General features: G+C 43.8%; 1 protein-coding gene across 2 annotated transcripts; it reads left to right on the forward strand.

Moving 5' to 3' along the window:
• Window positions 1-602: 602 nt before the first annotated feature.
• Window positions 603-13,669, forward strand: EIF4H (eukaryotic translation initiation factor 4H). Of its 2 annotated transcripts, XM_030472269.1 has the most exons (7): window positions 603-747; window positions 7,036-7,217; window positions 8,192-8,256; window positions 8,366-8,465; window positions 9,127-9,192; window positions 11,082-11,240; window positions 11,365-13,669. In XM_030472269.1, exons 1-7 carry the CDS (start codon window positions 689-691, stop codon window positions 11,499-11,501), a joined length of 768 nt encoding a protein of 255 aa, XP_030328129.1. In that variant the 5' UTR covers window positions 603-688; the 3' UTR covers window positions 11,502-13,669. The 2 variants fall into 2 exon arrangements, with proteins under 2 accessions (XP_030328129.1, XP_030328130.1); XM_030472270.1 differs by lacking the exon at window positions 9,127-9,192 and having other exon boundaries at window positions 626-747.

Raw genomic sequence — 13,669 nt, forward strand, 5'->3', positions numbered from 1 at the left:
GGCGGGGGAAGAGAGCTACAGCTCCACGGGGTTAGCGCGGCGATCCGTCCGCCCTTCTGAAATAGAGCGGTGCGGGGTCAGCGGCACTGGGGGTGATGGCACCGCTGGCTGTACGAGCATCCAGATGTGGGTTTATTATAAACCTGAAATAATAGGCTAGGTAAAGGAAACAAACCAGTTCATGCAAAGGGTACGTGTTTAAAGACACCAAGATGCTTTCGGTCTTTATTTACAATAAAACACGGGGCTATTCTCCAGCTGCCACGCGAAAGTTGTGCACGTTTGCTGCCCCCTTCCAGACTCCGGGCTCACACCGGCCGCAGGGGCGCAGGTAACAAGTGTAACGCCTGGAGCACGAACCACTCTGCCTCGGGTCGTACCCACAGCGACCATAGGACGATTTGGGACACATGGGAGGCCAGCGACCAGCAGAAGGCTGAGGCTGGTCCCAACGCATCGGGGAGCATCCCAGATCCCCCGGCAAAACAAGCGCAGGCGGAGCCACTATGAGCACCGCTGGCGAGGGGCTTCCCGACAGGCAGTAGCGCGGACAGCCCCGGCGGGGCGGGGAGCCGGAGACAGGCACCGCGAGGGGCAGCCCTGGCCCGGGCCCCGCCGTATATAAGCGGCGCGGGGTCCTGCGGGCGCGGTCCTGTCACGCTCGCACGGGGAGGAGGCTGAGGTGGCGATGGCGGATTTTGATCCTTACGACGATCGGGCCTACAGCAGCTTCGGCGGCGGCCGGGGGTGAGCGCGGCGCGGCGGGCAGCGCCGGGGCCTGGGCCGCTGGGCAGCGCCGAGGGCTCCCCCGGGAGCGGGGAGGGAAGGAGGGAGTGGCGTTCCGCGCCCCCCCGGCCGGGCGAGGAGGGGGCGCGGCCGTGCCGGGCCTGGCCTGCCCCGCTCCCCGTGGAGATGGCGGGCGGGCCCGGCGGGGCGGCGGGTGGAGAAAGGGGTCGGGGGACGCTGCCTCGGTGAACCTTTCGGGCCCGTCTCGCCCCGCCGGCTTCCCTTCGGGGCGCTGCATTTCCCTGCGGCCTTGGCGGGCCCGCTTTGTGAAGCGAGGAGGAGGCTTTGCTGTCTCGGGAGGGGGGAACGGCCGTCCCCTGGCTACGTGGGGCCGGTGCCGCAAGGTTTAGGGCCTGGCGGCGTGGAAGCGCTGTGAAGGGGCGGGAGGAAGGTGTCGCTGTGTTCCCGCCGGCCCGGAGGCGAGTGGAGGGGGGGATTTAGGGAGGCGCTGGGCCAGAGCCAAGGTAGGCCCTGAGGAGCTGCTGCAGGGACAGAGCGGGAGACGGGAAGAGGGAGATTCCCGTGAAGGGCTGGAGTGAGGCGAGAGGCCCCTGTTCTGGCGGGACGAGCTCCGCCCGGCGAGGTGCCCGGCAGCGGGAGGAGCTGCAGCGGTGGAGACCCGAGAGCGGGCAGCGTTGTGTCTGCAGCGAGAGGAAATGGGAGGGCTTTGTGGTGCCTCCGGCCGAGAGGACTGTGAGCCGCGTTATGCGGGGCTCCGGGTGCTGACTCCAAATCCACGATCCTTAGGACTGAATAGGGTTTGTCTCCTCTCTGGGTTCTTTTTTTGGCCTGGAGAGTGGGTATAGGGGAGGAGCTACAGAAACAATAACTAGCAATTACGAAGTTTGCCTTAAATCAGGTTAGGAAGATGCAATTAGCAATTGACTTTTTTGAAGGTTGATGCCATATAAAGTGTGCACTAAAATAAAACAGTAGGTATAAAACGATGAAATAAGCTGTCCTTGTGAACAAATCTTAGCAAGTATGCTATTTTATAATATAATCTTCCAAGATATGTTTCCTTGTCCTTTCGTGTTGTTAGAGGAATAAATCATTTCCATTTCAAACTGTTTAGGCAGTACAGAGGATTACTGCTGAGGTTGTAACAGGAGTAAGTTTTCTAGTCTTTGGAAACACTTTGACACTTAAGCTATGTAAGCTTGTTTTTATGCATAGATACCCTTTGTGTCTAAAGAAAAGATGACCCAGAGCAAACAGATGATGTACCCACTTACAATTCTATATTTTTTAAATTCTGTAACAAATAACCTTGACAGCAGCCTAAAGTGGCACTTGACACTCATCATAAATTCAGCTATTACTATGCAGTCTGTCCTAGTCAATGTAGGCACATTCTATGAAGTAATAAAATTAATGTTAAAATGTTACTTTCATATTCAGATTCCTGTAACAGGGTACTTAAACTTGCTCTCAAGCAAGATGTGGATAGCTTGTTTTGGTGAACTAAAGGCATCCTGTTGAGTAGTAGATACCTTTCCAGATCAGAAAATGTACTTATTCTGAATTAGCAGAAGTTTTAAGCCTCAGATGCTACTAATATCAGTGTGACTTATAGTAATCAGATGTACTTGCATCTGATTACTATTACTAATAAGTTACTAACAGCTAATTCATGATTTCAGACCTTAACAGCTCTCTGTGCGTTATATGAAGTCCCATAATATGCATAACATAATGACAACATGGCTGTCCTTCTTGAAGGTTCTGATTAAAGAATCCCATGTTAACTTAGTGACTCCTACTCAATTTTAGGCACTTTAGGACTGTAAGAATAGCATAAACTCAGTTGAGAGATAATAGTTTTTGTGGAAGTTGTGTTTTGCATAACCTTTAGTCTGTACAGTGAGTGAGCACAGGTTTTAAGTGTGACAGAGAACAGTTCTGATGCATAAGATATTTGCCTAATACTCTTCAAAATAATGGTAGAACAACAGAATGGCTGTGGTGTGATAAGAGAGGCGGTTTTGCTACACCTGAGATGTCTGATGATGCACTGATTAAGAGGTGAAACATACTATAATGGTATGCAAAAGTTATTCCAGATGAAGGACATGCTGCTGACATTAATAACAAAAGGATTACTATAAAAACTTTTTTTGGGAAGTGTTTCGGAGCCAAAATTTGACAGGAAAACCTGTAATTAAGTGCTCTGAGGCCTAGTTGAAGCTCTGAACATCTGTACAGCTTCTCCAAGTTGAAGGAAACTGAGTATTTATCTCTCCTGACTCGCTGTTAGGCTGTTTAGTTAGGTGTGGCTTTAAGCACTGGGCTTAGTAATAGTGGGCACCTTACTCAAAGGTTAAGATTCATCTGCTGAAGTACTGTACATGTAAGTGAAACTGGAGAGTTAGTCTTTATCCTTCTGGCATTTTGAATTCTGTGTCTTACCCATTCAGTGTTAATAAATGTCCCCTCATTTTTAGGCTTGGGTAAGCTTTTTGTTGAAGACATCTAGTGCTCGTCAAAACTTGCATTCTGCTGAGCCTTATGCTGCCTCTGGTAAAACAACTACCGTTGGAATCCAGATAGGCTGTTGCCTCCATGCTGTGCAGAAAGATAAATACTGAGCTATTGGTTTGATCCTTAGTGAAAGGCTTTAAACTCAAATACTAGCTTTCAAAATATCCATTTGTTTAAAACTTTTGAGAGATGATGTTTTCTGGAGAGAATAACTAAACTTTCTAAAAGAGTAGCTTCAAAGTGATAGCTTAGTTGTCCTTTCTCCCCAGTATGGCATTACAATGTTATTGGCTCAGTCCACCAATAAGTAAGTGTAATTCTAGGGATGTTTGCTTCTGCATTTGTTAGAAGCAAGCTTTTCGTTTCAGCTTTCTGTTTTGGTTTCCTGAAAAAGAAAGCAAATAGTTGTCTTTCAGATTCCCACATGAAGATGACATAATTGTTACCTGATTGTGTCTGAGCGAAAGTTACACTAAGTGGGAAATGCAGATACTCATTTAACGCTTTGGTGTGACCCTAGTTCACATAGTTCAGATATGGTTTTAATTATAGTTGACTTTCGTCCTATTTTGCTACAAATGAGAGCATCTTCTTTCAATCTCATTGTTTGGTTACTGAAGTCAGCCTTATTGTTGTTTCACTGTTTCAGTATTGGAAAAAAATGCAGGGAAGTATAGAAACAGCTTCTTTTTGTGTTGCTATACCTGGATTCTGTTTGGAAACATGGTTTGAAACCTAGTTATTGACAGCTCATTCTAGTTCTTCAAATGGAGACTAAAATACCAGATATTTAGTTATATATTTGATAACTGAGGTCTTAATGATCATATTCAATAAGAATACTTCATTTTCTGACTTAACGTCAGGAGGGATTGCACAACAGTGCATGGATTTCCACACAGGCACCCCAGAGTTCTGGTATGCTATGGTAGAAACAAGGTTTGTCTGTAGCACCAAAAATTCTTTTGGGGATTGCTAACTTGAGGGTGTGGTTTCAGCAGCAGCTCAAATTGATGTGAGTGGAGGTTGCTGTTGAAAGCTGGAGTTTGAGCTCTTGCTTTTGTTCTCCTTCCATATTGGCACCAGTGCTCTTTGCGGCCATCCAGATCACCTTGTTGATCTGACTGAGAATTCAACTTTAGAGTGAGTTTGTAGGCAGATCGGTTCACTGAACAAAATGACTGGCAGTTCAAGGACCATGGTGAGAATGTGTAGAAGGAGGGAATGCTCCTTTTAAACTCAGCTGCAGCAATTTTAATGTTCCTGTAGAACATAAAAATGAAATTATTTCTTTTTTGCTAAAAATTAGATGTATGGTATTTTAGTAGCTGTGAAGCCATAGATGAGAATTAAAAGCATGGAACTGATTCTAAATATTATGGGATTCTTTAGAAGAGCAACTCTGCTTTCTTGGAGCTCCTTCTTAAAACCTGGTCTTGTGACTAAAGTTAGTTCTGCCGTACACACAGAACACTCAACTATAGCAGCTTTAGTTCTCCCATATGTTTTTGACTCGTTAATGAGACAAAGGCAGATGAGGAGCATTGTCAAAAATGCTAAAATACGAACCTGGGTGGACACTAATTAAAGATGTGTAGGTTGTGATTCAAATACATCTAGCAGCATGCTGATAGTGTTGGTGACAAATGGCTCCTGCCTGGAACTGCTACCATAAAAAGGCACAAATGACAGGCTTGCCTTGGAAGAGTTAAGGAATCTTGAAAAGATCTCTGCATTAGCTGATTCATTAATAATAAAATATTTATTCTGGAATGAAAAAAAAAGTACATTGCTTGCCCAGTGGATATTCTGGCTGCGTGGAGACCTCAAAGCAGCCTTCAAATATCTGAAGGAGGCCTACAAGGATGCTGGTGAGGGACTCTTCATCAGGGACTGTAGCGATAGGACAAGGGGTGATGGGTTCAAACTTAAACAGGAGAAGTTCAGGTTAGATATAAGGAAGAAGTTCTTTACTGTGAGGGTGCTAAGGCGCTGGCACAAGTTGCCCAAAGAAGTGGTGAATGCTCCATCCCTGGCAGTGCTCAAGGCCAGGTTGGACAGAACCTTGGGTGACAGGGTCTAGTGGAAGGTGTCCCTGCCATGGGAGGGGATTGGAACTAGGTGATCTTAAGGTCCTTTCAAACCCAAACCATTCTGTGATTCTATGAAATAATAATTATTTGACCTTCTGTATTTTAGGTAGGGCTCTGCAGTAATCTAATTAGTCCATGTCACACTAGCAAATCCTGGTTTGGTGCAGTTTGTGTTCTGCTGTGCTTTTAAATGCACAGTGAGCCTCTGGGAAAGGGAGCAGACATGAAGATGACCCAGTAAAAGTAAAGCCCTGAAGAGAACAGAGGCAGGATAGTGGTGTCTCAGGTGGAAGTCAAAGATTGCTTAGGTGGGCAAACAGTGTTGGAACCAGCGACAGTGCATCCTGTACTCTGGAAGTCCAGAAGCTGTAGCTTAAGATTGCTGTGTGCCCACAGAACAAATCCTTTCCTCTGTAAAAGAGATCAAAGAAAGCTTTAGAAAATGAGGCTCTACAGGAAATTAACACACTTTACATTAATACAGTAAAGAATTTTGCTGCTGCAGTCTAGTTCCTCAGCAATCAATGCCAATAGCCTTAACTGAGACTGAGGGGAAAGATAGGAAAAGACAACCTAGGTTGTCCAGACAACAGGTTGCCCAGAGAGGTGGTGGATGCCCCATCCCTGGAGACATGAAGGCCAGGCTGAATGTGGTTCTGGGCAACTTGATGCATTTGAAAATCTTCTTGCTCGTTGCCGGGGGGTTGGACTAGATGACCCCTGAAGGTCCCTTCCAACCCAAACTATTCTATGATTCTATGAACCTGGTTACCTTAGCCTATAATTCAGGAGACACAAAGGAAGAAGCAAACATCCAAAGAGCACTGATAGCAGTTTCTCTGTGTTAGAACACCTTGCTCAACCAAGTTGTTTATTATGTGTCCAATTCCAAGTATTCCAGTCCAGATATCTGACAGTTATGGCAGTAACTTCAGAATTAGGAGAAGATGTTTCTGTTAACTAAATGCTGATGAAATAATTTAGATAATGGTGGCGTGGGTGTTGATAATACACTACTTAAACCATTGGGTCCAGCTTAATTTCAGATAAGCTGACAAGCCTGTACCATACAAGTATTTCTTCACTGCTATAAATTATCCTTAAAATCTAGTCTAGGGTGTAGAGTGGTTTTTTTGTTGGTTTGTTGTTGGGGTTTTTTTGGGGTTTTTTTTGGGGTGGTTTGTTGTTTTTGTTTTTTTTTTTTTTTTAAGAAGCAGTGGTTGTGAGTAAGGGACAGTAGAGAGAAACTTACATTGCTTTTCTTAATGGATTAGGGGATGATTCAAGGCCAGGTTGGACAGAACCTTGGGTGACATGGTCTAGGGGTGAGGCATCCCTACCCATGGCAGAGGGGTTGGAACTAGATGGTCTTAAGGTCCTTTCCAACCCTAACTATTCTAAGAGAAAGAAGTTCATTCATCACTTTTCGTTCACCTGTAATGTATTTAAATACATTGTTCATTTGTTCTTCCACTGATATACTGCATCAGATAATACTAGGAAGGAGTTGGCCAGTAGTGGAGGTGGCAGGAAGAGGCAAAAGGAATAGAGAAACTAACCAAAGTTGTAGAAGAATTACTTCCAAAAAGTCCAACAGCACCTGAGCAGCGCTGTGTGCTGTATTACTGGCTGTGTTGGGAGCCAGGTTCCAGAGACACTGTGCTTTTTTTAACAGGTCTCGTGGTGGTGGCCTTGGTTCCCGCAAACAGAAAGAGCTGCCAACAGAACCCCCTTTCACAGCATATGTGGGAAACCTACCCTTCAACACTGTTCAAGGAGACATAGATGCCATCTTCAAGGATCTCAGCGTAAGGAGTGTACGACTAGTCAGAGACAAGGAAACAGACAAATTTAAAGGTGAGTGTTCAGAGTTGGTTTGGTTCTGGATGGCTAGCTGGTAGGGGAAATGAGGGACTTCCAAAGTCACTTTAATGGAGAACTTCAGTTTACTCCAAAGCGTGGTTAGTTTGTTGATCTGTGTTTGTTCTTTATGTTGACTTATGCAGGTTTCTCATTCATTAAGAGTTAAACATCTAATTTGAATGAGATTCACTGTTGCTTCCATCATCTTCAGATACAGACTAACCAAGTGCCAAGTCAATATTTGCCCTGCCGTAAAAGGGCTTGCTTTCTCAAACCTTGTTTGTCTTGCATGAATTCTAACAAAGCTGAAGTGTCTGACCCACTGAAGATCCATGACCTTAAGTGTTGAGTACTTACACAATCTTTCTTTAGCTCAGAAGACTTCCATTGCTTCAATCTGTCTTTTTTTAGTAGACAGGGAGAAAAAGCAAGTAGATACAGCTTTTTAGAGGATGCAAATGTGATTTCTATTGGAATTGGCCAGTGGAAGTAAGTTACTTGGAGAGGGGGCAGGGGGAACCTTAACTCAGAGAACAGGATATTAGAAAAGGAATAAATTCACTAAATGATGTGATAACACAAGATCAGCCTGCTGGCCAAGCAGGTACTTCAGCTTCTTGTTTAAAAATACTGGTAACCAGATGTCAATATTCAGCTAAATAACTGTCTAAAGGCATAGATTAAATCATCTGTAATGAGAACCCTGTGGCAGAGGGAATTAATCAGGCTCTTGGCATTTGTGTAGTGCCCATACAGAGTTCTGTTCTGGGATTTGTCCCTATTGTTAATAGGCACAGGTAAATGCTTTCATTGTTAGTGATGTTTAGTTTCAGAGTTGTGTACATCATGCACTGCCCATATCTTAGCTCATGCTTGAAAGAGAGGCTGTTAGCAGATGTGCAGGGAGAGTAGCTTCTTACGAAGGCATTTTAAAGTGCTGGTATTAACTCATGAGGTTCTTCTTACAGGATTTTGTTACGTAGAGTTCGATGAGGTGGAGTCACTTAAGGAAGCTCTTACATATGATGGTGCAGTAAGTATACTTGCAATTACTTTGTGAAATAAAAAGATAAGCACAAGTCTCAAACTCCTTGGTAGCCCATATGATACATTCTGAAGACACTCTCCCTTTTATTTAACAGCTTTTGGGTGACCGATCACTCCGAGTGGACATAGCAGAAGGCAGAAAACAGGATAAAGGTGGCTTTGGCTTCAGAAAAGGTGGTGGACCTGATGACAGAGGTGACTTCTGATTTTCTAAATAGCTTCGTAAATAAAATGGTTGTAGTTATGACGTGTGGTGCTAACTAATGCTAAGACAAGACATGCAAATAAAAATGGAGATGGTACAAGAAGAAGGAATTTTATATGTATATACATGTTTATGACCTAGCTGCTGCCATGCCTGAAATGTCTGGACTATAGATGCGCTTTGTGTCCAAAAGCTGAGTATGTTGTCACTCCTAGCCCAGGAAGTGAGACCAATACCCCTGGTGATGTACAGTGTCTTGCAGAGGACAATCGTAAGCCCAACAGTCTGATCTGCTACTATTTTATTATGATGCAAGAGAAATGAGTAAGCACAAGTAGATAAATACTTGCTTTGGACTATCCATCTGTTCCAGTGTAAAACCAGGCTTTGCTGTAGTTGAAGCTTATTTGTACTAGACTCACTAAAGGTTTGCATTGAATGTGGATTAGAGAAACTTTCCTGACCCCTTGTTGTTGATTAACTTAAACCAATCTTTTGTTCCTGTGTGATGGAACTTGGTAGTACTCAAATGAAAGGATTTTCCAGCAGCATTACTTTGGATATTGAAGGACTGAAACTTTGGTTTGGTATCCCCTTGATCAGTCTTTCCCACAGCTTCAGACCTGAACACAATTGTGGCTTTTTTCCTAGGAATGGGAGGAGGTTCCCGAGAATCCAGAGGAGGTGGATGGGATTCCAGAGATGACTTCAATTCTGGTATCAGTATTAACACTTATAAAGATAGGCAGCCTAAAAGGCACAGAAATGTTCTCATTTTTATGTCAGATACATTTGTCCCCATTACTGTTTTGATTCAATCTACTTTAGGCCAACTTTGGCCTACAGCTGCAGTGGGATTCTTCAGGGGGAATCTTCCATTGCCTTATAACAGAGGAAAGAGTCTTGACTGTGAATTTTATGAAACAATCCTAAATGACAGAATACTTGTTCAAGTATACCTTACATTGTCTAGGTTTTAAGCATTTCTCAAACATGTGGCCGAGTACATATCTGAATAGTAGCAGAAACAGATCATGTGGAAAAGCTGATATTGTATTCTTTCAGAGCAGAGGCTTTCACCTTCTTAAGGTGATGTGACATCATTATATGTGTATCCCTGAAGCAACTGACTTCTCCAAAGATGTGTTAGTGTTCCAAAGCACTTCTAAATGCAGAATGTTCCTAAACTTTTAGACCTGTTGCAATAAGGCAAGTTGCAACACATGACTGAGCTTGCTGAGTGGAAGGTAGCAATGGAGCCACTGGGTTTTCTTTTGACTTCCAGTCAGCTATTAGAATGCAGGGTGACATTAACACAATTGCTTTTGTCCTCTGAAATCATGGGTTTGGTCCATTTTCTGATGGGGAGATGCTGGCAAGTGCAACTTTGCAATGTCTGGTCTCTGCGTGAGTGGAATGGACGAAGTAGGAGTGGTAACAAAGTGTGCCCTTGCCACTAGCATGAAGCTGAAGCATGGTGCTGGAGAGAGGAAGCTTGCTGCAGTGCTGTGCTTAACCTGCCTTTGTAGCTAAGCATTCCGATGTCAGAGCTTTATGCCTTCTTTGGCAGCTTCTTCAAAATGTGGATGCATTTCAGCTTGTTAGATGCTGGCTGAGTGATTGGCGATCCAAAAGTTTAGCACTCAAGTTTTAGTTGCTACAGAAGCTTTTCTTCTCAGGTTGTACAGCCTTGCTCTGGATCAAGTCTTTAAAAATGATTCTTTGGCACTGAAGTAAGTAAGGGACAGTTCTGCAACTCTGCCAAATACTGAAGTGGAAAAGAAAATGTCAGATGAGAACAAAACAAAAAAATGTTCTCTTCCATATGGCTTCTGAAAAACAGAGTATATCCCCTGTAGGTGTGCTGAAGTATTCTCCTCCCACTGAATACAGATGATGGGGGCTTGGAGAGATGCTCTAGACTAGTCATTGGTACAGACTGGAACTCTGGTCAGTGACAGGCAGTTCTTGATTCTTTTTGGTACTTAAACTGAAGAAATACAGCCAGTTTCATATATAAAGTCTGAATTGGTTGTTTTGGTAAAGTTTTTTCAGCTCTTTGGTAAATGCCTGGTCAGTTCATAGTTCAACTAAAAATCCTTGAGGTTTTGCTCTGTTTTTCAAAGGCTCTGTTTTATAAAGACTCTTATATTTCACTGCTCCTTAGCTGTTTACCCATTTCTTCTGCTCCTGCAGGTTTGATGCCAAGGCTGTAGCCAGTGGGTGATTTGGCTACAGAAGTACTCTGAGTACTGCCAGTGTTGTCTCTGAGTTCAGCTAAGGGTGTTAACAGTCTGAATTTGCAGCTGAAGCTCATATTTTAAGCTCACTTGGTGACCCACTCTGCAACACTCCAATAAGCCTCTAGGAGGATAAAGCAGTTTCTAAACTTGGCATAGTATATACTTGGTTTCAAATGGAATCTGTGTGACTCTTCTAGAACATGTTGGAGATCTCTGAAGCAATCTGTCTACAGACAAAGGCTCTCAGTGCATCATCTTGGACTGACAGCAGTGACTTGCAAGGTTTTCCAGTCATCCAGATAAAAATCTAGATTAAAATCATTGCAAAATACACTCTTTAAATTCACTGTCTTCCGTCTTCAGGATTCAAAGATGATGACTTCTTGGGAGGCCGGGGTAGAGGAACTCGCCCTGGAGACCGGCGACCACCAGGTGCTTCAATGGGAAGTGGTGGCACTGGTCGCTTCAGAGATGGGCCTCCCCTTCGTGGATCTTCCATGGACTTCAGAGAGCCAACAGAAGGTAAACTCCTGATATCTTCTGAAATTCAGTCTTCCTTCACAAAGCAGGCTGCTGCTTTCTTTGTCAGGTTAAAGCTACTGCCCTTGACAGAACTTCATTCAAACCTCCTTGTTTTTCCTTTCAGAGGAAAGAGCACAGCGACCCCGACTTCAGCTCAAACCTCGAACAGTTGCTACTCCCCTCAATCAAGTAGCCAACCCAAACTCTGCTATCTTCGGTGGAGCCAAGCCCCGAGAGGAAGTAGTAAAAGAGCACGACTGAATTTGGGGTTGAGAGGGAATGGGGAGGCGGGAGAAAAAGCAAGACAGTACAGAGTGACTAGCTCTGCTGGAATGTCAACCCTGCAGTTTACCATTCCTGCCATCTGGTATTTGTCCTCTTTGAAACCGAAAACACAGAGCTTGTGAATGCATGTCAGCTGTTAACAAGTGGTTTTTAGTACGTTCTTGGCTTTGCTGTATCTAGTGCCTGCTTTGTGCTGAGTTTCCCTCTTCTGTTTCCTTCCAAGCAGCACAGTTGCCAGTAGATAAGGCAGTGTAGCTGCTTCCACGAGCGTGGAGGTCTCTGGACAAAGGTGCTGCTTCACTTCCTCCTTTCTGGGTTTGTTTTACTTTAGAAGCACAGGTTAGACTTAGTTACTTCCCTGTATGGTTTCCTTTTACTTCCTCAGTGCTCCTCTTCTGACCTGCATGTCTTGTTCTGTATTGCTGTGGCTCTGAAGAGGAAAACTGGAGAGTCCAGATGAGTTGAACAGAGAAATTTACAGTTCTAACCAAGTAGTAAAATACCATTTTTGTCAATTGGTGACAGTTACTGTATATAGCAGAGCCCCTTGTAAAACTAAGGGGCAAGAGTTGCCCTTTCACACAGGTTACCAGGAAGTGTCAATTTAGTAGATGCCTTGGCTGAAAAAAAGCCTGGTGAATAGGTGGTGGAATTAGTATGGCTGAAGGTCCTGCCAGCAGACTCTTGCTGGTGGCTGGCTGTTGGCTTGAAAATGGTATGATGCTACACCTCTGCTCAAGGTTAGTGCTGCAAAACTGCGCCTGTTGGAGCACAACTGCTCACTGGCTCTTTCTGCTTACTTTTTTTGGGTTTTACATGTTTGGTAAATTTTTAAATGAAGTTTCTACAAATAAAATGGACTTTTTTATTTTTGTTTAAGGAGTGTATACTTTGCCATGCAGTATATAACCCCCATCACCCCCTGTATTTCTTTGCCCAGTGGTGTACAGTTTTAAGACCTCTGCTTTCAGAATACCTTGAAAATGGGCAGATTAGAAATCGTTCTGCTATAGACTCTCTTCATGTAGAAGTTTGGGTAAAAAGCATCTCTAAGTACTGCATCTCTCTTCACTTGAAATGTTTCTTGTGGGTGTTGTGTGGGAGGAGGGAGGCGAGGCTGGAGCAAAAGGAGAGGGATCATTAATGTTCCAAAACAAAACCTGGCTCTACCGCACGGAAGTCTGGATATGTCCAGTGCATGAGGAAAAAACTTGGGCCCCTAGTGCTAGTGCTGACAGATTTTGGATGAAGCAGCCAGCACTCTGGAGTGCTGGCAAGAGGAGTTTGGAAGCATGGCTGCTTCGCTACCAGCATCACTGCTAGTAGTGAATTTCTTCCCTAAAGCTACCTTTAATGTCAGAGTCCCAGCAATTTACAGAACTACTCTTTCCTTCCTTCTGCCTGTCACTTAATCTGCTTCTGAGATAAGAACCATTTGTCTAACACTAATACTTAATTTAAGACAGACATGCATTTGTGTGGTTGTATTCCAAACCAATAATTGATCTATTTACATCTTCAATGTGGAAAAGATTTTAAGAACAAATTCCCATATAAAAACTCACCTCTAGTCAAGACAGTTGACTTTTAAATGTAAAAACAAAGGAGAAAAAAAAAAGAAAAGAATTCCAAACACTTAACACATTCTGCTTCATAACAAAATAAATTTATGGATATGGTATTTTGTGAATGATCTTTTAAATAAAAGAAAAACATTAAGTAATATTTAACATTGGTCTTTATTTGAGTCTGCTGTAGCATGTTTCCCCCTCTCAGTTTTCAAACATTGTGTTAATGTGGAAATTTCCTTAAATTTTTCTGGGCAAGCAGTCCCAGAGCCATTCTTACACAAAATATGGGGGAAATCTAATATAAAAGAGTGCTGGAACATGAAGGACACAGTGAAGTAATATTTGTGTATGAGTGGAAGCGAGCCCAAGTTGTTTGTCCTGTGGTCTCAGCTGTATTTGAAGCGTTGCAGTTGCAGGTTGTGTAGTTCCTCGTGTTCCTCATTTCCCAGAAGCTGAGTTCTGCTGCCCTCTGACCAGGATCATCCCCTGCTGGCTACAGGGCAGAAGCTGTGTCCATCTAGTGTGAGCAGGGATCAGTTTCATGTGGAGTCTTTGTGGTAAGAGGAAAGCAAA

Source organism: Strigops habroptila, assembly GCF_004027225.2.
Source record: "Strigops habroptila isolate Jane chromosome 13 unlocalized genomic scaffold, bStrHab1.2.pri S16, whole genome shotgun sequence".
NCBI classification, from domain to species: domain Eukaryota; kingdom Metazoa; phylum Chordata; class Aves; order Psittaciformes; family Psittacidae; genus Strigops; species Strigops habroptila.

Coding starts and splice junctions, on each gene's coding strand:
- EIF4H (XM_030472269.1), top strand. CDS start 689: ATGGCGGATTTTGATCCTTACGACGATCGGGCCTACAGCAGCTTCGGC. Junction 748..7,035: donor AGCTTCGGCGGCGGCCGGGG/GTGAGCGCGGCG, acceptor TTTTTTTAACAG/GTCTCGTGGTGGTGGCCTTG. Junction 8,257..8,365: donor CTCTTACATATGATGGTGCA/GTAAGTATACTT, acceptor TTTATTTAACAG/CTTTTGGGTGACCGATCACT.